The following is a 25859-nucleotide window of genomic DNA, read 5'->3' as shown; positions in this document are numbered from 1 at the left end:
TCTAATTCTAAAAAAAATGTCAACACTTAGTCTTATGTTACAAGAGATTTAAAAGTGAAGCATTTCCATGCTTTGCCTGCTGAGCTCTCAATCGGAAGGTGTCAGACCAAACCAGAGGGCAGGAGCCAGGAGAGGCCCAAGGGGCTGTGATGCAAGCGGGCGACCCCGGCAGCCTGCACGTGGAGGCGGGAGGGGGACTCCAGCAGGAAGCAGGGTGCAGACGGAGCATAACCAGCTGCGAGGAGAAACGTGACCCTGGACACTGAGTCTGCCTCTGGGCACCCCGAGTGCAGACAAGCAGGGGATGCTGTGGGCCCATTTCACAGACCAGTAGACTGAGGCCCACGGAGGCAGACAGACAGCAACAAGCTCAGTCAGAAACCTCCCTCCGTGTGCCCCCTTTTAGTTCCAAGGACTTGAGGTCAGGTCAGGTGCCACACAACCTCATGTGGCCTAAGCTGTCACCTGGGCATGACATCACACGGACAAGACTCTGCCCAGCGGTGCCCACATCACAGACATGACTTTTTAGCTGGACGGGTTACAGTGGCCACTGTGTCAGGCGGGTTGGAACGTCATTTCCACCACGACAAGACCTCAAAAAACGCTGTGATGATCTCACTCATTTATGGATAATTAAGACGATTGTAAACTGATGAACAAATATAGATACAGAGGCAGAGCAGCCTGGAACAGACAGTCAAACTACAGCGGGAAGGCCGGGGAGGGGTGGGGGTGGTGGTGGGGGGCGGTGGGTAAGAGATCAACCGAAGGATTGTATGCATGCAGATCAGCATAACCAATGGACACAAGACACTGGGGGGTAGAGGAGGCCAGGGGAAGGTCGAGAGAGAAGAAATAAAGGGGAGACCTATGTAATACTCTTTGTAATATTTTAAGCAATAAAACAAAATTTAAAAAACAAAAAAACGCTGCGATGGCCAATGGGGTTGAACGTCACTTCCGGCCCAGCCATTTATCAGGGGAGTTCGAGCCCCGTACACCAAGGTGGTGGGTGTGGTCCCCAGTCAGGGCAGCTGCAGGAATCAAGGCATAAAAGCATCACTGTGTCCAACAACAAATCGATGCTTCTCTCTCTAAAAACATAATAAATGCGTAAAACGGCGTCATTTCAGATGCAACAACCTGGCGGCTGCTCCTAGGTCAACTGGGGTTAAACGTCATTTCCATCCTCGGGAAGGTCAACGGGATGGTGCGGTCGCACTCAAATAAACGTCATTCCCGGCGCCGTGAAAAGTGGCGCTTGGACAGACGTCATTTCCGTCGCAGAGAAGGTCAAAATGGCCAGGTGACCAGTTTAAACCAACGTCGCGAAAGAGGTCCGATGAGTATGGGTCGCGTTCCGAAAAGCGTCATTTCCGGCGCGACGAAAGGTCGAAGAGTCGGGTGGCGCTCCAAAAGCGTCATTTCCGGCGCAAGGAAGGTCCTCCCGGCTGCGCTGTCGATGGGCTGCGACGTCAAAATGGCTGCGAATCAGCCCGGGATTCACATCCCTTCCGCAGCCAACACAGGTCCAGCTGAAACGTCACGGTGCCTGCCACCCCGCAAAGCGGATTTAAATGTCTCTTCTGCCGCGTCTGAACGTCACGCCTGCTTGCGGCATGACGTCATCTGTCACGTCATTTCGGCAGCGACCGGACATCCCACCGAGGTTTGGTCCCGCCGGCCTCAGCGTCGCCCGGGCTTAAAAGTCGCCTGGGCCGCGGGTTCACGGGGCTTGGCGGTCGTTTCCGCCGCGACGTGATGTCGGGGCAGAGCCACATCCGCGGGCATTCCTGTCCCTGCAGTGGGGACGGACCTCACCGGGGCCGGGGCGCCAGGACAGGAGCCCCTCGCCGGATGGGACGGCGGCGGTGAATGCGGTCCATCCCTGAGCCAGCTTCCTCCTGCAGGTATGGAATCCCTTTATTTTTTAAAGTTGTTTTTTTTTTTTAATATTGTTGTATCGCAAATCAGCGAGCTGGACAAGACGCCGTCATGAGCCGATTAGTTAGGAGTCATCTTTACTGCGCGCAGGTTCAGAGCAGATGACCTCCGTCAAATTCTGATCGCCCAGAGGAGGGAGCATTCTCTCTTTATATTCTTTTCAAGTCCTTGTGTCAGGTTTTTTTTTCTCCAATTTATTTTATTGATTTTTTACAGAGAGGAAGGGAGAGGGATAGAGAGCTAGAAACATCGATGAGAGAGAAACATCAATCAGCTGCTTCCTGCACGCCCCCCGCTAGGGATGTGCCCCCAGCTAAGGCACATGCCCTTGACCGGAATCGAACCCGGGACCCTTCAGTCCGCAGGCTCATGCTCTACCCAGTGAGCCACGCCGGTTAGGTTTACCTGACTTTAAAGTCGGCAGATGACTGATAAGTAAGTCCATCAAAAAGTATATACGGCCTGGACGGCGTGGCTCAGGGGTTGAGCATCTACCCATGAACCAGGAGGTCACGGTTCAATTCCTGGTCAAGGGCACAGGCCCGGGTTGCAGGCTCGATTCCCAGCGTGGGGCGTGCAGGAGGCGGCCGGCCCATGATTCTCTCATCATCGATGTTTCTCTCCCTCTCCCTTCCTCTCTGACATCAATAAAAAAATATTTTTAAAAAAGCACATACGACTGACCAGTTAACATTATCAACAGAAAAAACCCCTCTGTATTTTCTTTCCCAAACCCCAGTTCTTCCCCACTGGACCTTCATCAGGGCTGAGCATGTCTCCCCTGGTTACAGAAACGTTGAGAGCTTGGAGGATCATCCTGACCAGCCTCCATCACTGTCGCCCTCTCTCACTCGGCATCCGTTCCTGGAATGCCCCTCCTCGGGTGCAAGTGTGACTGGGGCAAAGCCTTCCCCTCCTCTCTGTTGTCCCCTGGATAAGGTCTCCTCCCGTTAGCATGGCTTTAGACCTTTTATGATCTGCCCTCTGACCACCCCCAGCCTCTCTTCCTCTGGTGATTGGGTTCTGGTTTATGTGGAAATGGCAGCCTGTCCGCGCCCTCCCTGCCCCCCCCCCCCATTCCTCTATCAGCGCTTCCTCCTCAGCCTGACAAACTCCTACACGTACTACAACGTCCTTGTGCCATCAGGGAACGCACCCTGTGTCCCCCTCCGTCCGAGCTCTTGCTACGTGGGTTTGCAAGAGGCGTGGGCGTGGCTGCCTCCTTCATTAGACGGTGGGCAAGTCGGAGGCTACGTCTTCCCTCCCGAACCCCCAGTGCCCAGGAAAGGGCTGCCCCCCACGAGGGATTCCTTCAAACAGGAAGAATTTTACTGCAGATGCAACCGGTGGGGCAGGTCAGGCTTGCAGGTGTGTCCCGGGGAGGAGCTGCTGTGGCCCCTTCCCGGGGCCCCGGGTTTCTCGGGCTGGGCCAGACCTTTGCTGGAGGAGCCTGGAGCGCTTTGCACCCCGACCTGAAGCCCTGTGGAAAGGGGCTCCTGGATTGCGAGGGCGGCTGGGCCTGTGCTGCAGTTCCCCTTGTGAACACGAGGTGGCGCTCTGCGGCGGCCTATTGAGCGGGTCTTGGGCGCTCAGCTGGCCCGGCGGGGCCCAGCAGCACCGGCCTCCGGAACCCAGAGTAAATGAGCTGGTACCTGAGTTTGTGATGGTGAACGGGGCTGGGAGATGCCTGCGTCTGTTCATTCCTGCCCATACGCGAATGTAGGACGAACCTACAAATGGCACTTGATGGATGTACCTTGGGGTCCCCCGGCCCTGGGTTCTGTTCCTGGCTCTGCTGGTTCTAGGAATGGACCCGTCTGTTCTGGGCATCAGGTCCCTGCCCTGCGGAGCAGAGTTAAGACTCTGGCGGCTTTGCCCTGGCTGGTGTGGCTCAGTGGGTAGAGCGTCGGCCTGGGGACTGTAGGGTCCCAGGTTCAATTCCGGTCAGGGCACAGGCCCGGGTTGCGGGCTGATCCCCAGCAGGGGGCGTGCAGGAGGCAGCCAGTCCATGGTTCTCTCTCATCATGGATGTTTCTCTCTCTCTCTCTTCCTCTCTGACATCAATAAAAATATATTTTTAAAAAAAAAAGACTTTGGGGGCTTTAAATGAGGGGAGTTGCCGGCATCATTCCTGCCACCTCCAAGATGCCCATAGTATTCACTCTCCCTGTGGAAATCCTTGTGTCGGGGTCCCTGCCTCCTCGCCAGCCCCCGCTCCTCCTGCCCTTTGACAATAGCGTCTCCGTCAGTCCTGTCTCCTTGCTTTTGACTCAGTTGCTGGTGACTCCGGGCTGGGGACCCCTGAGGACAGGGCGGTCTGGTTTTCTCTGTCCTCCGAGCCCAGCCCGAACCTTCTGGGTAAACATTCTACAGAAGGATGACGCCGGAGGCCGCCTCCTCCCCCACCTCCACCCCGGACTCAGGTCTGAGTTCTCAGCTGCCCCTGCCTCAGACACACGGTTGGAAAAATGTGGTAAAACCTGAACGGGTCCTGGTGCCCTCGGGGTCCCCGAGGCCCGCCGCCTGCCCAGCGCCTGGAGGGGCCGGGAGGAGCCATCTGGCTGCCGTCCCGTCAGTAGGAAGGTGGCCTCCGGGGCTCCCATGGCTGAGGAGGGGGCCCCTCAAGTGCAGCCAGGATCCCCTGTGTCCCGGGCAGCCAGCGGCCGGCCACCGGCTTGGCGGGCAGGACACGGACAGAAAGGGCGGGTGGGGGCTGGGCTGGCCCTCCCTCTGGGGGGGGGGTCTGTTTGAGTCCCAGGCAAGGAAGGGGGGCGTTACCATAACAACACCCAAACCTGTAAACAATCTTTGTGAGTTTGTTTGAGCCAAACTGCCCACAACCGCCTGTCTTTCGCCTATTTTCACTCGTTGCAATAGAAGGAAGGGCAGAGGTGGGTGACATGAACCCCCCTGGGGATGGGTCAGGGAGACGGGAGCAAGCACAGCGGGAACCCCTGGGATTGGCTAACAGGTAAGATGACGGACACCTGCCCCTTCCTGCGGGTGCAGGAGTTAACAGCCAGCAGTGAGCTCAGGACAAGGGGGGGTCAGTGGTCCCCACAGAGCGGGGCCTGGGCCGTGAGGCCGGGAAAAGGGACATGACCGTGGCCTTCCAGCGCCATGGGGTCCCAGACGCAGACAGACCGCAGACAGGCCCAGCGAAGGCCGAGGCTGACGGGCCAGGGAAGATCCCGGCCGAGGACGGACTCCCCACCTCAGCTGCTGCTAGTTCAAGGTCAAGGTCAGACTGTCCTGGGCGGCCGCCTGAGGCCTCTGGGTTCGCCAGGCCGCCACGCAGGCTCCCCTGAGCCGGTCAGCTCAGCACGTGGCCCCTTTTTATCCAACGGAGTGACCCCAAGTCCCTTGTGGCTGAGGGGCGACCGGAGCAGTGAGCGCAAAGGGAGATGGGAGGTGATGGCTGGTGCCGGGCCCTGAGGCCCTCACTCATCTTCCACGCGGCCAGAGCCCGGCAGACACGGCCCCCAGTGACACAGGGGGGACCCCTGACCTTCAACCTTCAGTCCTCCAGGTTCCTACAGAGACTCAGCTCCAGTGGGAGGCCTGGAGGGCAGGGGCGGGGTCTCCCTGACACCCTCACTTGACAAGGATGCGTGTCCCCCTGCCTGTGACTTTTCCCTTTACACCCGTGACAGTTCAGATCCCTGGAGAGATGGGAAGCGGGGGTAGAAGATTCTGGGGAGCCCCCCCCCCCGGTTTTCTAAGCTGGGGTGGGGCTTTCGCTTCTCTAACCGAGTTCCTAGAACACAGAAGATATCCCTGGGGAAGGGGGGTCGCCAAGTGCCAGACGGGTCACAGAGACACTGATTCAACGGCGCTTCTATTTCTTTTCTTTTAAATATAGAAATTGCGCCGAAACCGGTTTGGCTCAGTGGATAGAGCGTCGGCTTGCGGACTGAAAGGTCCCAGGTTCGATTCCAGTCAAGGGCACGTACCTGGGAGATGTGCAGGAGGCAGCTGATCAATGTTTCTCTCTCATCGATGTTTCTGACTATCTCTCTCCCTTCCTCTCTGTAAAAAATCAATAAAATATATTTAAAAAAAAAAAAAGAAATTGCTTTCCGAGAGGATGGGAGAGGGAATGAGGGAGAGAAACATCCGCGATGAGAGAGAATCACGGACCGTTTGCCTCCTGCACGCCCCACACTGGGGATGGAGCTCCCAACCCGGGCCTGTGCCCTGACCGCGAATCGAACCGTGACCTCCTGGTTCATGGGTCGACGCTCAACCACTGAGCCACACCAGCCGGGAATTCATTGCTAATCTTGAAGACGCACATTACAACCTCGATGAGCTGTCACCACACGTCGGCCTCAGGCCGGCTAAGTTAAACGGACCGACAAGGCCAAGTGTGGGCAGGATGTGGATCGCTCGGGCCTCCCGGGCGCCGGTCGGAGCACAGAATGGCGAGATCGCTTTGGCATGCGGCCTGGCAGCTTCTGACGAAGTTAAGCTTATCTTTCCCAAAACAGACACAACAACACAAGACAAAAACAGGTCATGTATCACTGAACCGGAAATTCCACTCCTCGGCATTTTACGCAAGATACGTGGGGACGTGCCCGCACGGAGACTGGGGCAGAGACTGGGAGAGCCAGGTCCTCGTCAACAGACTCGACTTCCGGGCGGCCCAGCAGGCCAGCGCCTCGGGCAGGAATGAATGCCTGTGTTCCCTGAGAACCCTCCCTGCAAGTGGTCGGAGCAGCGGGAGCCGCCGCAGCCCCAGCTGTCGGCAGCACCGACGCCCACTGTCCGGAGAGACACTGACCGGTGTGGCGCCCTCGCCAGAGACCGCTGCTCTGTTACAGGAAGGAACAGACCAGCCCCGGCCGGTGTGGCTCAGTGGGTAGAGCGCCGGCCGGCTTGATTCCCGTCAAGGGCACGTCTGGTCGGGGCGCGTGCAGGAGGCAACCCATCGACGGGTCTCTCTCACATCGCTGTTTCTCTCCGTCCCTCCCTCTCTCTTCCACTCTCCCTAAAAATCACTGGAAAAATATCCTCAGGTGAGGATTCCCCCAAAAAAAAGAAAAGAAAAGAACAGCCCTGGCCGGTGTGGCTCAGTGGATAGAGCCTCGGCCTGCGGACTGAAGCATCCCGGGTTCGATTCCAGTCAAGGGCACATGCAGGGGTTGCGGGCTCGATCCCCAGTGGGGGGCGTGCAGGAGGCAGCTGGTCCATGATTCTCTCTCATCATGGATGTTTCTATTTCTCCATCTCCCTTCCTCTCTGAAATCAGTAAAAATATATTTAGAAGAAAAAGAAAGAGAAAGGAACAGACCACACCACACTCAGCAACATGGACGAATCTCAAAATCCTCCCAGTTACGGGAACCGACAGCACAGCACGTCCGGGCCAGTTTCATTTTCATGAATGAAATCCGAGGATGGGAACAGCATCGACTGTGATGTCCGGCCGAGACGGCCCCCCCTGTGGCCAGGAGGGGGGACGGGACGTGTTGGGGGAGGAGACCCTTTACCTTCCGATGGAGATGCTCACGTTCATCGGAACTCCCCCAGGCGTCCACTGGAGGTGGGTGGGTCTTATATTTGGAGACTAAACCTGGAGAAAGTTGATTTTTTAAAATATATTTTATTGATTTTTTTACAGAGAGGAAGGGAGAGGGATAGAGAGTTAGAAACACCGATGAGAGAGAAGCATCGATCAGCTGCCTCCTGCACACCCCCCACTGGGGATGTGCCCGCAACCAAGGTCCATGCCCTTGACCGGAATCGAACCCGGGACCCTTGAGTCCGCAGGCTGATGCTCTATCCACTGAGCCACAACGGTCAGGGCAAGAAAGTTGATTTAAAGAAATCCTGTGGCCCTGGCCGGGTAGCTCAGCCAGTTAGAGCATCGTCCCTACAGACTGAGGTTGTGGGTTCGATTCCCGGTCGGGGCCGGTATGGGAGGCAGCTCATCGGTGGTCCTCTCCCACATCGATGTTTCTCTCCCTCTCTCTCTCTCTCTCTCTCCCCCCCACCCCCTCTCAAATCTATACCTAGGTCCCTCGGTTCATAAACAAACCCAAACTCAAAAACGCTGTCACTGAAAATGCAGGTCCGGCCCAGTTGCTCTCTGGCTTAACAAACACCCTTCAGATTTCCTCATATCTTCTAGCCCAGTGGTCTGCAAACCGCGGCTCGCGAGCCACATGCGGCTCTTTGGCCCCTGGAGTTTGGCTCTTCCACAAAATACCGACTTCTGCGCATGGGCCACGACGTTTCAGTCGCACTGTCCGTGCGCGCCCACACGTGGGATTTTGTGGAAGAGCCACACTCCGGGGGCCAAAGAGCCGCATGTGGCTCATGAGCTGGGGTTTGCCCACCACGGTTCTAGCCACTTCCAAGCTCCCGGCCCGCACCCAGGCCGCTGGACCCCATCCTGCCTCGCCCCATAGCGACGGCGGGGAGCCCCCCCCCAAGCCCTCCTGCCCTTTTGTGTTGGGGCCCTGAACTCGGGGCGGTGGGCTTCCTGGTGCCGTGTGAGCCCCCGCAGCGGAGCACAGGGGTCAGGAGCGTGACCCCGCGGACAGGGCGCCCCCAGCAGGAGGCAGGTGCTCCAGGAGGGAGCTCAGCTCCCTGGCTGAGTGACAGGCCCGGGCTCTCTGGCTCCCCCAGAGCACTGCCCTCCGGGCCCCCCTTCCCGCCCCCCCAGCACCCACTTCTGCTTCCTCCCTGCCCTCTGGGGCGCGGGGATCGGAAGCCCCGTGCCCGCAGGCTGTCCTCGCGGACTCCCCCCGAGAGGGCGCGGGGGGAAGCCAGAGAAAACGCTGCTTTCGCTCAGCTCAGCCGAGAGAGAGAAAAGCGAAACCAGTGCAGCCGCTGCCATGGGTCAGGCGGACTGGGACCGGGAGCGTTTGCACAAGACTTTCCCATCACTGGCCGCGGTGATAACAGGGTCCCGGCGACGGCACGGCTGCCGGCTGTGAGCTGGGGGACGGAGGGACCCGCGGCAGAGGCACCCCCAGCGCATCCACCTGAACGTGCTGTTCATTTTTTCCAACTTGTTGTCGTTGTTGATCCTCACCGGAGGCTATTTTTCCATTGATTTTTTACAAATATCTATTTTTATTGCCCTGGCCGGTGTGGCTCAGTGGATAGAGTGTTGGCCTGCGGACTGGAGGGTCCCGGGTTCGATTCTGGTCAAGGGCACAGGCCCGGGTTGCGGGCTGGATCCCCAGTGGGGGGCGTGCAGGAGGCAGCCGATCAGTGATTCCCTCTCATCATTGATGTTTCTCTCTCTCCCTCCCCCTTCCTCTCTAAAATCAATAAAAATATATATATTTTTTAAAAACATGCTAAAGAAATAAACAGTTCAGTGGTGTTTGGTATGTTCATAATATTGTGTGACCACCACTTCTGGGTAATTCTCAAACATTTTAGTCATAAAACAAAACCCGCACCATGTAAGCAGTTCCCACCCCCCTCTCCGCACGCCCCACGCACCTGCCTGCTTCCTGTCTCTATGCATCTGCTCAGTGTGGGTTTTTCATATATTGGCTTTTTCCGCTTGGCGTAATTTCTTAAAAATATTTTTATTCATGCCAGAGAAGAAGGGAGAGGATGAGAGAGAGAGAGAAACATCCATGATGAGAGAGAGTCATGGGCCGGCTGCCTCCTGCATGCCCCACACTGGGAATCAAGCCGTGACCTCCTGGTTCACAGGTCGAAGGTCAGCCACTGAGCCATGCCAGCTGGGCTTGGCACAGTGTTTTTGAAATTCACACACATTGTAGGCTCGGTTTATGGCTGAGTAATGTTCTGGCCCTGGCTGGTGTTGCTAAGTGGTTAGAGTACCCCCCCCCAAAGGATTCTGGGTTCGATTTCTGGTCAAGGGCGCATACCTCCATTGCAGTTCTATTTCCCAGCCCTGGTCAGGGTGCGTGCGGGTGCCTGTCTCCCATCGATGTTTCTCTCTCTCTCCCTCTCCCTCTAGAAAGAAAAATGTCAAAATATCCTTGGGTGAGGATTAAAAAAATAATAATAATGTCCCATAAATTTGCTAATCCGTTCCTCTGTTGATGAACATAGGGCTTCTTCCCACCTTGTTTTTTTTTTAATCTTTACTGTTGAGAATATTACATACACTGAGAGGACAGATGATGATGGCCACCCATCAGCACAATGAAGTGAATCAGTTATGCAAATAATCATGATAATAAAACCTTGAGAGGATTTGCTCAGGAAGTTTTCCGTATTCAGTGTTTTTTGGAAGTCTCTATGACGTGCTGATGGGGTGGTCATCATAACCTGGCCGGTCATCAAAATCTGGCCACCTGCCCTGGCCGGTTTGGCTCGGTGGATAGAGCTTCAGCCTGCGGACTGAAGGGTCCCAGGTTCGATTCCGATCAAGGGCACGTGCCTGGGTTGTGGGCTTGGTACAACCTGCAGGAGACAGCCAATCAATGATTTCCTCTCATCATTGATGTTTCTATCTCTTCCTCTCCCTTCCTCTCTGAAATCAATAAAAATATTTTAAAAAATATATATATGGCCACCCTGCCTCGTGGCCCCTGTGCGTCATGGTACTGCTGTGTGTTTAAATATTTCCGCGGCCCCGTCCTCAGTTATTTGGGGCGCACGCACTTGGCCGCGGGATTGCCGGCCGCGGGGTGGTTTCTGAATGAGCGACTCGGGGAATGGCCAGGTTCCCCCGGGGCCAGCCGCGCGGTCTCTGCGCCCCTCGCGTGGGGCCCGGCAGCTGGAGCAGCCACCGGCGGATGGGGAAGTGGCCCCTCTCTCTCTCTCTCTCTGTCTCGGGGAGGAGCCGCTCTGAACTTTCCCTTTCGCCCCCGCCTCCGCGCCCGTGATGCTGCAGAAATTCCACGGCCCTGATGTCACCCGCGGGGCGGCCCCCGCGCGCCCTGCTCTTCTCCGCGCCCTGCGCTCCGGCCCCAGATCGCCGCCGTCGCTTCCCCGGGAAGGAGCCCGGGCCGTGGCTGTCGAGGGAGGATGAGCGACTGCGAGTTCGGCTACGTCCAGGCGCTGGCCCGGGACTACCTGTGCCACGTGCTGCAGCGGCCGCCGCCCCGGCCCGGCCCGGACCGGGTGTCCCGGCTGCTGCGGGCCGTGGCCTCGGCGGTGCAGAGGGACGCGGAGCGGACGCTGCGGCCGAGCCTGGACGACCTGGACGTGGCGTCCGTGGAGGCGGCCCGGGCCGTGTTCCAGGCCGTGGTGCGCCAGGAGTTCGCGGACGGCGTGGTCAACTGGGGCCGCCTGGTGACCGTGTTCGCCCTGCAGGGCATCCTCGCCAAGAAGCTGCTCCGCGCGCGCGTCGCCCTGGACCGGGACCTGGACGCGGACACGACCGAGGAGATCGCGTGCTTCGTGGCCGAGTTCATCACCTCGCAGGCGGGGGACTGGATCCGGCAGAACGGAGGCTGGGTAAATAGTCTTGCGCGCTCTTTGCTCCGAAGCGGGAGTTCACGGTGTCCCGGCTGCTTCAAAGGAAATATATACACGCACGCTTGGAGTTAGTAATTAGCTCAGAGGGCTATACATCTTTTTTGGGGGGTGGAAAGGGGGGACACCCGTATATATGGATGGTATTGGCAAGACCCTCTACCCATCCTCAGTAGCAGGGCGCGGCCAGCGCGGCGCTAGGGTTGTCATGACAACGGACGCTCAGCCACCAGGGAGTCGGTCGTAGAAGCTGTTTCATTCTCTTAGGAGGTTGCAAAGGGTGGGGGTGTCTTTCCGCGAGTTCATGGCTTCCAAGTTGGTGTTTGCCACCCCCGTCTTCTAAGACAGCGGTTCTCAACCTTCCTTACGCCGCGACCCCTTTAATACAGCTCCTCATGTGGTGGTGACCCCCAATTTCATGGTGACAAATGGAACATCATGAAAGCATGGTGATTCATCACAAAAACAATCTGTAATTATCGATGTGTTTTCCGATGGTCTTAGGCGACCCCTGTGAAAGGGTCGTTCGACCCCCAAAGGGGTCGCGACCCACAGGTTGAGAACCGCTGGCCTAAGGTAACAAATCCTGGCCGTGAACGCTTGATCAGAGGAGGAAGGTACTGGATTCGAGAATTTCCAAGTGAGAATTCGCTCTATTGTCGAGGCCTCAAAAAGCCGGGGCCTGCCTGGGCCTTTCACAGGGGGTGTCTTTGCTTTTTATTTTTTTTTTATTTCTTTATTGATTACAGAGAGGAATGGAGAGGGAGAGGGAAAGAAAGAAACCTCCATGATGAGAGAGAATCGTGGATCGGCTGCCTCCTGCACGCCCCCCACTGGGGATCGAGCCCACACCCTGGGGATGTGTCCTGACCAGAATTGAACCCGGGACCCTTCAGTCTGCAGGCTGACGCTCTATCCACTGAGCAACACCAGCCAGGGCTCTGCTTTTCCTTTATGTCCCAACACTTAAAAACACTGTGTCCCCAGGCACCTTCTTGCCCTGGCCGGTGTGGCTCAGTGGATAGAGCGTCGGCCTGCAGACTGAAGGGTCCGGGTTCGATTCCGGGCAAGGGCATGTACCTGGGTTGCGGGCACATCCCCAGTAGGGGGTGTGCAGGAGGCAGCTGATCGATGTTTCTCTTTCATCGATGTTTCTAGCTCTCTGTCCCTCTCCCTTCCTCTCTGTAAAAAATCAATAAAATATATTTTTTAAAAAACCACTGTGTCCCCAGGCGCCTTCTCCGCACGCCCCCTCCTCACCTGGCCCTCCCCTCTCCCCAGAGGTAACCCCTGTTATCAGTTATTTTACATGCAAAACATAGCCGTTGATTATAGCCACAGAAAGTATCCATAGTGCATCTTTCTAAAAGGGCTTTTAAAATATGTATAACTAGTACATGGTGCTTATTCTGCCTTTTCTTCACCCAAGGGTATTTAAAATAGTATTTTTATTTATTTTTTTAAATATATATACATATATATTTTATAGCTGCCTTTTTTAAAAAACTTGATTTCTTCTTTTCTTAAATATATACTTTTATTGATCTCAGAAGAAGGGAGAGGGAGAGAGAATCATGGATTGGCTGCCTCCCGCACGCCTCCCACCAGGAATTGAGCCCACAACCCCGGGCGTGTGCCCTTGACCGGAATCGAACCCGGGACCCTTCAGTCCGCAGGCCGGCGCTCTAACCATTGAGCCACACCGGCCAGGGCTGAATTGACCAAATCCGCACCATCCACGGCGTTTCTACCAAGTCCCCCTCCCAGCACAGCTGGTGAGAGCGTCAGGTGTTTGCCGCCCCCCCCCCCCCCCCCCCGCCTTGCACTCTGCTGTAGAAATCTCGTCATTCCCACTCTGTCCTAATGCAGCTGGTGGAAGTCTTGTCGCCCCGATGACTGGCGGGGTTATGGCCTCTGCCAGCGCCTGCATGGGGACCTGCCTGCTTACAGTCTTTGCCCGTCTCCCTGTTATTTTGTCGTCTTCTCAGTGGCTTGTAGGATTCCTGTGACTGACTGTTCGGGATGCAGATACTTCTGTGCGGGTGGCAGGTGATCCCCCCGCCGGCCCACTGGCTTTCAAAACCATGGCGACTTCGGTCAAGGACGTTTTGAAACTTGGTGTGACCTTTGCAAGTTGCTGGAGGCCCCCGCCCCCAAACACTCCCCCTTCTACTGGCCTTTTCTTCCTGCGATTCTTCTAACTCAGCAGCCCTGGCCGCGGGCGGGGGCAGCCGAGATCTTGTCAGTGCCTTCCTGCCGCTGTGGGAAGCCAGAGGAAGGAGGGGGTGGGGGGAGGTTTCAGCTGTGGGTGTCGTTTTGGTTTCCAGCGAAGGCAGACGTTCTCTGTGGCTCAGAGGCCCCCCTGTGAGCCTGGGCCTGGCCCTGAGTCCTCAGAGCTTAGAGTATTGGCGGCAGAGAGAAGGGATCAATATTCTTTTTTTAAAAAATATATATTTTATTGATTTTTTACAGAGAGGAAGAGAGAGGGATAGAGAGCTAGAAACATCGATGAGAGAGAAACATCGATCAGCTGCCTCCAGCACCCCCCCCACTGGGGATGTGCCTGCAACCAAGGTACATACATGCCCTTGACCGGAATCGAACCCCGGACCCTTCAGTCTGCAGGCCGACGCTCTACCCACTGAGCCACACCGGTCAGGGCGGAATCAATATTCTTTGAAAATGTGACCGCGTAGCCATGAATGGTGTGAGCTCCTGGAACTCCTGACCGTGGGGGGGTGGGGAGCTGTCTGGGAGAATTTCTAGACGTGAACTGACCCTCCCGGGATGTCCAGGGGTCGGCGTGAGCCTCCACACACGGAAGGACACACGTGTGCCCACACACGCACGCTCGCCGTCACGGAGCCCTGGGGCGGGTTCGGGCTCCCCACGTGCGTGGGTCTGAGACGGGAGGGCGTTTCAAGGCCGCCGCCACCTCGCTTCCAGGCTGCCATGAGTCACTGTGCTGGGCATGGGGGGCCCTGCTGTTCCGAGCCAGGCCGCCAGCGGCCAAAGAGCAAGGGGCCAGGGCACCGTCTCTCAGCGCCTGGACAGTCGAGCTCAAATGAATGAACTTGCCCTTGGATGACTCATTTCCGGGGACGGCACAGCCTGTGCCCGCGGGTCGTGGCCCCCAGGAAGGGGGGGCGGCACCTACCGGGAAGCAGGCCACCCGGTTCCTTTCCGGGCTCCGGGGCGACCTGACAGGTTGCGTCACTTCTCTCAGCCTCGGGGGCCTCTGCAGTACGGGGGGTGGGGGGCATCTGCCTCCTCGGCCAGAGGAACCCCGTTACTCCTGTATCGGGAGCCCCCAGAACACTTTCCGCAAAGAGTTCTCAGTACTTGCTGGTAGTGGTGGTGGTGGTGGCATTGCCTAACCTCCCTGAACAAATAGACTAAATCCCCATTCATCACATGATCAGTTACAGTTGGCAGTTAGTTAACCGCCGTCTAAAACAGATGCCCCAAAGGGGAGCGGGGACCAGTGAATCAGTAATGGGATTTGTGGCCCTGGCCGGTGTGGCTCAGTGGATAGAGCGTCGGCCTGCAGACTGGAGAGTCACAGGTTCGAGTCCAGTCAAGGGCACAGGCCCGGGTGGTGGGCTCCATCCCTAGGAGGGGGCGTGCAGGAGGCAGCCGATCCGTGATTCTCTCTCATCATGGATGCTTCTATCTCTCCCTCTCCCTGCTCTGAAATCAATAAAAATATATTTTTTAAAAACAGATACGCTGTAAGTATAAAATAGACATTGTTTTATTTATTTATTTTGTTAATCCTCACCCGAGGATATTTTTCCATTGATTTTTAGAGTGAGTGGAAGGAGGGGGAGAGACAGAGAGAGAGAAACATCGATGTGAGAGAGACATCGATGGGTGGCCTCCCACATGTGCCCCGACCAGGGCCGGGGATCGAGCCTGCAACCGAGGTCCGTGCCCTTGACCGGAATCGAACCCAGGACCCTGCAGTCCGTGGGCTGATGCTCTATCCACCGAGCCACACCGGCCAGGGCCAGAACACACGTTACCGATTTGATACAAAACACTGTCAGATATTTCACTAATCATTTTCCTGTTAACCGTATTACAATACTACTTTAGATCAATATATTTCAAAATCAGTTTCGCCTCTCTCTTTTTTCCTTTTAACACGTGGCTACTGAGAAATTAGAACGACAGGACGTAGCTCCCTGGAGATGACGCTGAGGTCGGACGGCATAAAACTAGTGAGACCGTGACAGGATTTCCCAGGCGACCGAAAAATACGCAGGAAAAACCCGGGCACTTCCAGACGTTTCACATGTGCCCCCGGGACCCAGGGAGAGGGTTTCTCTCCAAATCCTGAGCAAAAACAGGGAGGAGGCTCTCCCTTTTATACCTTTCTGGGTCTCTGTGTCGCCCAAATTTGGAATGAGACTTCCGGACCTTTCATAGGCTTTTTAAAAAAACATACAAGACGCCCTGTGTGCTGGGATGGGGGGGGAGGGGCGCGGGAGGAGGGGCAGTGCGCCAAGTAACTACCTTGCAGGGAGCTTACGGCCTTGAGCACAGCACCACTCAGATAACTGACAAATGCCTGGCACGGGAGTAGCTAGAAGCAGCCACAGAGCGGCTTGCGTGGTCGGATAAGAAGAGAAAGGGGCCGAACCGGTGTGGCTCAGCGGATGGAGCGTCGGCCTGCGGACTCAGGGGTCCCGGGTTCGATTCCGGTCAAGGGCATGGACCTGGGTTGCGGGCACATCCCCAGTGGGGGGCGTGCAGGAGGCAGCTGATCGATCTCTCTCATCGATGTTTCTGACTCTCAATCCCTCTCCCTTCTTCTCTGTATAAAAATCAATAAAATATATTTTAAAAAAAAATAGAAGAGAAAGGGTCCGCGAGGCGCCTGGCTCACAGACTCAGGTCGCTAGCAGCCCCCCCCCCCCCCAAAGGTCTCATTTTCCCCGTCGAGACCCCTGAGAAGATGAGCGCCTGCATCGCTGAGATGACATTTCCTGTGCTTTTCATTCCAGCTCTCTCGTGTCCACCGACGCTGTTCTAACCCTGTGCCCTCTGTCCTCTCCTAGGAACACGGCTTCGTGCGGAAGTTCGAGCCCCGGCCGGGCTGGCTGGCCTTCCTGGGGGCGGCGGGCCAGGTCCTACTGTGCGCCCTGAGGCAGCTCCCCTGACGGCAGGGACCCCGGGGGCTGGGAAACCTGGACTCTTGCGGGAGGGACGGCCCACACCCACTTCTCCTCCTTTTGCACAAACAGCACTCGTGGGGCAACTGGATGGTTCCGGGGCCGCGGACACCGTGCCCCCCTTTCCACAAATAAATCGAATGTACGTGTCTCTCTGCGGCGTCCGCGTCTTCCTGGGAGCCCGGCGCAGGGCGACCCGCCCGCGGTCCCGGGGGCAGGTCTCAGGTGGGGGATGCGTAAGAGGAAGGTGAGTCTGCAGGCCCAGGCGGGCAGGTTTCTGACGGGCCTGTCCCTGACCCCAGAGCATTTTCCTTGTCACTGGCCCGCACTGCAGGCGGGTGAGTCCGCTGACCCTTCCCCGGGGCCCTGTCGTGGGTCCGCCCGGGGCCCCTGGTGCTGAGTTTTCTCCCGGTGCCTGCCCCCAGCCGTCACTCCTCTGCCGGCCGTTGGAGGTGAGGGATGCGGCAGCCGGACCCTGAGGGATCGTTAGAACAAAGGGAGGCGCATGCCTTAGTGTCGGGCCGTTGGGAAACCACCCATGAAAACATTTCACAAATTTGCCCCGGCCAGTGTGGCTCAGTGGATAGAGCGTCGGCCTGCGGACTGAAGGATCCCAGGTTCGATTCCCGGTCAGGGCACAGGCCCGGGTGCGGGCTCGATCCTCAGTGGGGGGCATGCAGATAACAGACGATCCATGATTCTCTCTCATCATGGATGTTTCTCTCCCTCTCCCTTTCTCTCTGAAATCAATAAAGAAATATATTTAAAAATTTTTTTTCACATGTTAGAAAACTGTCTTTTGTTAGGCTGTGCTCTGATTTTTTAAAAAATGTATTTTTATTGATGTCAGAGAGGAAGGGAGAGGGAGAGAGAGAAACATCCATGAGGAGAGAGGATCACCGATTGGCTGCCCCCTGCACGCCCCACACTGGGGATGCAGCCCCCAACCCAGGCCTGCGCCCTTCACCAGAATCAAACCCTGACCTTCTGGTTCATAGGTCACTGATCAACCACCGAGCCATGCAAGCCGGGTGAGGTCAGCAAATTTGATTGCGACACGGGAGCACTGTACCTCGCTCTAGACCAACGGTTCTCATCCCTCTGGCCCTTTAATGCAGTTCCTCATGCTGTGGTGACCCCCAACCATAACATTATTCCTGTGGCTACTTCATCGCTGTCATGTTGCTGCTGTGATGAATCGTCATGTAAATATCTGATGTGCAGGATGGATTTTCATTGCTACCAATTGAACATAATTAAAGCATCGTGATTCATCACAAAAGCAATATGTAGTAATATATGTGTTTTCCGATGATCTTAGGCGACCCCTGTGAAAGGGTCGTTCGACCGCCAAAGGGGTCACGACCCACAGGTTGAGAGCCGCTGGTCTAGACCTTTCCACTCCTCCTCCTCCTCACGTTACACGATCTCTCCCCCCTGGGGTTTGCATTGCATTTTCCTCTGGAGGAAACAGGCTTAAACACGGAAAGTCTCTGGTCTGCCCTGGCCGGTGTGGCTCAGTGGATAGAGCGTCGGCCTGCGGACTGAAGGGACCCGGGTTTGATTCCAGTGAAGGGCGCAGGCCTGGGTTGCAGGCTCGATCCCCAGTGTGGGGCGTGCAGGGGGCAGCCGATCGGTGATCCTCTCTCATCATGGATGTTTGTATCTCTCTTTCCCTCTCCCTTCCTCTCTGAAATCAATAAAAAAAAAAAGTCTGTGATCCCAGATCATGGGGCTGGTGGGCGGGTCACATGGACCCCCAGGCCCACGCTGGTCCTCAAGGCCTCGCTTCCTCCTGGTCAGCTGGTACCGCCTGACCCTCTGCTGCCTCCCCCCCTCCCCGGCAGGAGCGGGAGCTGCCAGTCAAGGTCAGCTGGGTGAGGCTGGTCTCCCCACCGACAGGGCGGGTCTTCAGCCCGTAAGGATTCCGTCCGTGTCTTCCCTGTGGCATCGTCTAACTTAAGACCAGTCGGTTGCCACTGTTTGGGATCTGGAAACTTCTACCACGGTGAGAGCTGCTGACAGGGAAGGGCTGCTTTGTATCATCCTGTATGGAAATGCAACCCTTTATTATTATTTTTTTAAATCAATTTTTATTCATGTCAGAGGGAGAGAGACACATCCATGATGAGAGAGAATCACGGATCGGCTGCCTCCGGCACGCCCCCCACTGGGGATGGAGCCCACAACCCGGGCCTGTACCCTGACCGGGAATCAAACCCAGGACCACCTGGTTCACAGGCCGACACTCAGCCACTGGGCTACGCCCGCCCGGCACACAGACCCTTTCTCTATAAGCGGCAGCAGCCCGGGTGGCTCTTTCTGCTGGAAGATGCAATCGGGCACCCAGTCTGGGGGTGGTGCCCGCTAAGTCAGGGCACAGGCCTGGGTTGGGGGCTCGGTCACCCGTGGGGGGCGTGCAGGAGGCAGCCTGTCCAGGGTGGGTGGGTTTTCTCCGGTTCATCTGCCTCGTGACCAAAGGCAAAGATCTTCCAGACAGCTGACGAGCCCAGGGCTGCGATGGGGAGCAAACCCATGACCGGCGTTCCCCAAAACTGTTCTCGAGTTGAAGGTCGACGTTTGGGCAACGCCGGAGCCTCCATACAGGAAGAGCGGGTGACAGACGCTTGCAACACCACCCATGTAGGCAGGTCATTCCCACCGGCCCGGCTTCCCATTTCGCGGAGGACTTGCCCGTCGCACATCCTGCCCGCCGCGTCTGTCTGTCTGTCTCAGCGGTTCTCAGCCTGGGGGTCGCGACCCCTCTGGCAGTCGAATGCCCCTGTCACAGGGGTCGCCTAAGACCATCAGAAAACACATCTATCATTACGTATCGTTTTTGTGATTGATCACGATGCTTTCATGATGTTCAATTTATCGCCATGGAATTGGGGGTCACCACAACATGGGGAGCTGTATTCAAGGGTCGCGCCATGAGGAAGGCTGAGAACCGCTGGCCTATCTGGTCTTCCCTTCCCCTGCCCCACACACGCCCTGGCCTGGCATCGGTACCGGAACATTCTTTGCTCCTGTTATGGTGACCAGCTGCCCTTAGGCCAACCCCCAGTATCTGTGTATCAGACCTGGTCCCTCGTGGTTCCTCCCTCTCCGCATCGGCGGCTCCCTCCCTGCCCATCAGCCCCCCCAGCATGCAGGCTCGCTGCCAGGCAGGCAGGGGTCCCGGATTGGCGAGGGTGCAGGCTGGGCTGAGGGATTCCCCCTCCCATGCCGTGCATGAATTTTGTGCACCGGGCCTCTAGTATTTGTATAAAGTTATTTTTGTCTTTAGCCTTACGGCATTTCGTCAAAATACTTAGCCCAAAGTTACTTGACTTCTCCACCCATTTAGTTGTGGTTATGTTAATCATTTGCAATACAGTTCGGTTTGTCCCGGCTTGGATTGCATTTTGGGTCCCTCCCCTCCCCTGCCTTCCCCCGCCCCACACGCACCCCGGTTGTATGCCCGTCTGTCTGTACAACGTTACCGTGGTCCTGACAGAGCTACGCAGAGAAAAGTAGCACGAGGGAAATGTCACTTTCCTCCTCGCTGCTACGCCATGACCGTTTCCCATTCTCTCCACCCTTTTCTCGCCCGTTCCCACACAGGCACCCAAACTCAGTCACGTTCTGTTTTACATGTGCTGCATTTTCCCCCCCACAAATGAGTAGAAACATATTTTCTTTGATGCCTCTCTTTTAATCTTATCCTATATAATAAAAGCCTAATATGCTAAGTGTCTGGTCATCCATTCAACCAATCAAAGCATAATAGGCTAATGATATGCTAAGGCCGCTCAACTGCTCGCTATGACATGCACTGACCACCAGGGGGCAGACAGTCACCTGGCTGACCAGTCGCTATGATGTGCACTGACCACCAAGGGGCAGACGCTCTGACCGATAGGTTAGCTTGCTGCTGGGGTCCAGCTAATTGGGACTGAGCGAGACGGGCTAGACATGCCCTGGAGCCCTCCCGTGGTCCTTCCCTGGCTGGCCAACCTCCAGTGTCCCTCCCCGACCCCAATCGTGTACCTGTGGGGTCCCTTGGTCTGGCCTGTGCCCTCTTGCAATCCAGGACCCCCTGGGGAATGCCGGAGAGCCCGTTTCGGCCCGATCCCACAGGCCAGGCTGAGGGACCCCACTGGTGCACGAATTCAGGCACCGGGCCTCTATCCTATCTAACAAAAGAGAAACATGGTAATTAGCGTACGACCGCTACCCTTCCCATTGGCTAATCAGGGCGATATGCAAATTAACTGCCAGCCAAGATGGCGGCCGGCAGCCAGGCAGCTTGAAACTAACATGAGGCTTGCTTGCTTCAGTGACGGAGGAAACCAACGTTCCCCGCCTGCCTTGCCGGCCTCTGAGCCTGCAGTTTGAAACATTGTAACAAATATAGAAGCTAAACAAAACCCCAGAAACCTGCTTTCAGCGAGCTGGGATCTCAGAGCTGGAGTTATACATTGTTTCGATTATAGAACCGAAACAAACCAGATACCTGCTTTCAGGAGAGGAGGCCTAAGAGCTGGAGCCTCAGAGCTAAAGCTGGCCCAGAATTAAAAAGAAAAAGAAAAAAAGGAGCAGTTGGGAGCTTCAATCACCCGCCAGCCTGAAAACAGCCCTCAGCCCCTCACCCAGACTGGCCAGGCACCCCAGTGGGGACCCCCACCCTGAAGGGTGTGTGACCAGCTGCAAACAGCCATCATCCCCTCATCCAGGCTGGCCAGGCACCCCAGTGGGGACCCCCACCCTGATCTAGGACACGCTTCAGGGCAAACCAGCTGGCCCCCACACATGCACCAGCCCTCTATCCTCTATAGTAAAAGGGTAATATGCCTCCCAGCACCGGGATCAGCAGAGCCGCAAGGCCTCCCGGCACTGGGATCAGCGTGACAGGGGGCAGCGCCCAAACCCCCTGATCGCCCTGCGGCTCTGTGTGTGACAGGGGGCGGGGCCACAACCTCCCTATCCACCCCGCTCTGTTCGTGACAGGGGAAGGCGCCCCAACCCCCTGATCAGCCCTGCTCTGTGCCCAATAGGGGGGAGCTCCGCAACCCCCTGATCGCCCTGCGGCTCTGTGTGTGACAGGGTGCGGCACCCCAAACCTTCCCCCCCCCCCACGGGCCCTGCTCTGTGTGTGGCAGGGTAGAGCCATAACCTCCCCATCGGCCCTGCCCTGAGTATGACAGTGGCGGTGCCCCAACCCCATGATCGGCCCTGCTCTGTGGGTGATAGAGGGCGATGCCCCAACCACCCCTCACAGGCCCTGCTCTGTGTGTGACGGGGTAGAGCCATAACCTCCCCATCGGCCCTGCCCTGAGTGTGACAGTGGCGGCGCCCCAACCCCCTGATCTGCCCTGCTGTGTGTGTGACAGGGGGTGGTGCCCCAACTCCCCTATCAGCCCTACTCTGTGAGTGACAGGGGGGAGCTCCCCAACCCCCTGATCGGCCCTGTTCTGTGTGTGACAGGGGGAGCTCCCCAACCCGCTGATGGGCCCTGCTTTGTGCGTGACGGGGGGAGCTCCCCAACCCCCTGATCGACCCTGCTCTGTGCGTGACAGGGTACGGAGCCCCAACCCCCGATGGGCCTGTAATGACTAATAATGTTGAAATCTTGCCATGCGCTTATCGGCTATTTGTATATCTTATATGAAGAAATGTCTGTGGAAGACCTCTGTCCGTTTTAAAACTGGATGATCTGTGTGTGTGTGTGTGTGTTTACGGTTGAGTTGTAAGAATTCATTATATGCTATTCTGGACAAGAGCCCCTTATCAAATAAATATACTAGAGGCCCCGGTGCACGAAACTCATGCACTGGAGTGGGGAGGTCTCAGCCGGCCTGCACCCTCTTGCAGTCCGGGAGCCCTCGGGGGATGTCCGACGGGGAGCGGGCCTAAGCCCTTACGCTCACCAGCCGTGAGCCTGGCTTCTGGCTGAGCGGCGCTCCCCCTGTGGGAGCGCACTGACCGCCAGGGGGCAGCTCCTGCATTGAGCGTCTGCCCCCTGGTGGTCAGTGCGCATCATAGCGGCCGGTCTTTCCGCCGGTCTTTTATTCTATAGGGTGACTTGCAAATATTTGCTCCCATTCTCTAGGTAATCTTCATTTTACTGATGGTGTCCTCTGATGCATGTTTTCTGTTGTTTTTTTTTTTTTTTTTTTTTAAATATATTTTATTGATTTTTCACAGAGAAGAAGGGAGAGAGATAGAGAGCCAGAAACATCGATGAGAGAGAAACATCGATCAGCTGCCTCCTGCACATCTCCCACTGGGGATATGCCCGCAACCCAGGCACATGCCCCTGACCGGAATCGAACCAGGGACCTTTCAGTCCGCAGACCGACGCTCTATCCACTGAGCCAAACCGGTTCCGGCTTCTGTTGTTTTTTTTAATCCTCACCCGAGAATATTTTTTCCATGGATTTCTACAGAGTGGAAGGGAGGAGGGAGGAGGAGAGAGAAACGACTGGGTGAGAGAGACGTATGGATTGGTTGCTTCCCAAACCTGCCCCTACTGGAGCTGGGGAACCAGCATCCAAGGCACAGCCCTCGGCCATGAATCGAACCCATGACCCTTCGGCCCTCGGGTAGAAGACTAAACTCCTTTGCTCTAACCACTGAGAAACCGGCCAGGGCCGGTGCATGTTTTTAATTTTGACAAATTTTCTTTTTTTAAAAAATTAATATTTTTTATTGATTTCAGAGAGGAAGAGGGAAACATCCATGATGAGAGAGAATCATGGATCGGCCGCCTCCTGCACGCCCCTGACTAGGGATCGAGCCTGCAACCCACGCATGTGCCCTTGACCGGAATCCAACCCGGGACCCTTCCGTCCACAGGCCGACGCTCTACCCACTGAGCAACACCGGCCGGGGCGATAAATTTTCTTCTGTTGCTTGCGTTTTCGTTGCTGTAACTGAGGAACCGCCGCCACAGTCACGGTGGTGAAGATGTGTGCCTGGATTTTCTTGCAATACCTCTGTGTTAGCTCTGCTGTGGAGGCCAGTGGTCTACTTTGAGTTAAAAAGTTATTTAAAAAGCCCACGCGTGCCCCCTGATTGGAGATGGGACACTAAATGTCTGCACGGCTTCGGGTCTGCTTCTGTGCCTCTATCTGTTCTCCTGTCCCTTTGTGGATCCGCATTCATGACAGTAGGTTTCACTGTCTGGAGGGCTGGTTCCCCCTACGACCGGGGTGGGCAACCTTTCTGCAAGTGCGTGCCCAAACAGCAAAATCTCTGACTCGGAATTCTCCTGCGTGCCGACCCTAACTTTTTGAGAACATGTGACGCCTGCTTGCTATCTCTTAAGGTGTACGTATGTGAAGAACCTTGAAGAAATAATAAAATTCACTCGAGCGATAAAAACAGTCTACGATGATGAAAAATACATTTATTTTTTAATGTATACATGTACACAGTCCGACAGAAAACGTTATGACTCCGTGTGATAGTATCAGTGGGACGTTTGCGGCTGCATCGCCGATGACAGAGATTTTACATCAGGTTTCTATTTCGTGGCCTTCAGAGAGATGCACGCGCTACTACTGTCATCCGTCAGGCTACTCCTCTTACGAGACTTAACAAAATCCATCCCTGAGAACAAAGATTCACAAGCGTGTGTGGATGAAACCAAAACACTGGCCGGATCTAGGAAGGCGGGGAGAATGAAGGCAGAGGCATAGAAATGGCTCTTCCCCTCCCTCGTCCATCCTTGTCTACGGTCTTTAAGATAACTTGTTATGTAAAACTATTTATCTAAGATGCACCTACACTGAATTTATCAGAAAAATAAAAAAGATCGATATTAAGAAAAAAATTGTAAATGGGAGATTATAAGAGAGGGTTTCCCGTGCCAGCAGAAGTTACTGGCGTGCCATGTTTGGCACGCGTGCCAGGGGTTGCCCACCCCTGCCCTACGCTCTTCAGTTTTCAGTGTTTTTGGTTGTTCTTTTCTTTATAAAAAAATGTGTTATTGATTTCAAAGGGGAAGGGAGAGGAAGAGAGAGAAACATCAATGATAGACCACCATGAATCCGCCGCCTCCTGCACGCCCCCTACTGGGGATCGGGCCCGCAACCCGGGCAGGTGCCCCGACCTGGAATGAACCCTGACCTCCGGGTTCATAGGTCAACGCTCAACCCCTGAGCCAGGCCTGGCCCGGCCCAGCTTTTCCTGATTGCTTGCTTTGCACACAAGCTTGTCAAGTTGGTTTATTTATTAACATAAAACGTAGCCCGTTTTCTCTAAACTTGGAATTACTTGGAGTTCAATGTCCTGGCCCGTGGAACCGCCCCCTGCCCTGGGGTTACCGCGCGTGGCCCCGAGCGGGGTGATCCGCCTCCACACCGATGTCCCCGGGGTGCCGTCTCCCTCCCACCCCCTGCCCCCCTCCAGGTAAACGCCCGCAGGGAGGGACACCGGGAGCCTCCTTCAGCTCCGCGGGGCGGGGCTGAGGCGGGGCGCTCGCGATCCGGAAACCGCCAGACCCTCCCGGCCCGCGGACCAGCAGCGCCAACCGGGCGAGAGGACGGCCTGTGCTCCCCACATGGCGGCGGCGGCGGTGAGCGGCGCCAAGCGGAGCCTGCGGGCCGAGCTGAAGCAGCGCCTGCGGGCCCTCAGCGCCGAGGAGCGGCTGCGCCAGTCCCGCCTCCTGGCCCAGAAGGTGAGCGATCGCCGAGACGCCACGGTAGCGGGCCACGTTGACGGGGCCGGGTGGACATCCTCCTGGCCGCGCTGCTCGGGTTTTCGGATCTGCGCAGGCGCAGGCCTCCGGCGGCGTGCGCATGCGCGCATCCTCCCTCCCCCCCCCTCTCGCCCCGTGCGCGTGCGTCCCCGTGCGCGCCGTCACCCTCCCCCCCCAACGCGCACGCGCGCACGTCCCCGACCCCGATGGGCGCAAGTTCCCCCCGCCCCTCCCCCACACTTCCGCCAGCGCCGGCGTGCTTACGTCCCACCCACGGCGTGCGTGCGTGCGTGCGTGCGTCCCCTCCGGCACGCTCACGTCGTTCGGAGCGTGTCTGGGCGCTCGAAGGCGCGAGGCCAGGAGGGAAGGCGGCTGTGAGGATGGCGGTGGGAGGGCGGAGCGGCGACGCCCTGTTCCCTCGGAGGCCGGTGCGGCGATGAGATGGCCTCCGTGGGGCCGACGCAGGTGCTGAGGCGGGAGCAGGTGCGACAGAGACCCCTGGGGGGCGCGGGGCGGCCCTCGCTGAGGCGCCTTCGGTCGGTCGGTTGGCGTTCGAGGTCGGGAACCCTAGGTGAGGAGGCCCCTCCTCTTAGCCAAAGGGCGGGAGAGTCGGGGTGCAGGCTCCCCTG

At 56.7% G+C, this 25859-nt stretch overlaps 2 protein-coding genes across 5 annotated transcripts in view; both read left to right on the top strand.

Moving 5' to 3' along the window:
- Positions 1-1516: 1516 nt before the first annotated feature.
- The window catches only part of MTHFS (methenyltetrahydrofolate synthetase), a 48131-nt gene continuing 23788 nt past the window's right edge, over positions 1517-25859 (top strand). Inside the window, exon 1 of one of the 4 annotated variants that reach the window (XM_059678364.1) lies at positions 1517-1913. Coding sequence is in view for 3 of the 4 variants with exons in the window: in XM_059678361.1 (XP_059534344.1) it covers positions 25093-25209 (117 nt within the window). In the remaining variant the exon portion in view is untranslated. Of the gene's footprint in view, positions 1914-25011; positions 25210-25553; positions 25714-25859 lie in introns of those variants that run through there. The other 3 variants (XM_059678361.1, XM_059678363.1, XM_059678362.1) reach the window with 3 other exon arrangements.
- BCL2A1 (BCL2 related protein A1) lies at positions 10749-16696 on the top strand. The gene is made up of 2 exons (XM_059678365.1): positions 10749-11349; positions 16431-16696. Exons 1-2 carry the CDS (start codon positions 10918-10920, stop codon positions 16530-16532), a joined length of 534 nt encoding a protein of 177 aa, XP_059534348.1. The 5' UTR covers positions 10749-10917; the 3' UTR covers positions 16533-16696.

Source organism: Myotis daubentonii, chromosome 21, assembly GCF_963259705.1.
Source record: "Myotis daubentonii chromosome 21, mMyoDau2.1, whole genome shotgun sequence".
Classification (NCBI taxonomy): Eukaryota; Metazoa; Chordata; class Mammalia; order Chiroptera; family Vespertilionidae; genus Myotis; species Myotis daubentonii.
This window is presented reverse-complemented; position numbering and strand designations above follow the sequence as displayed.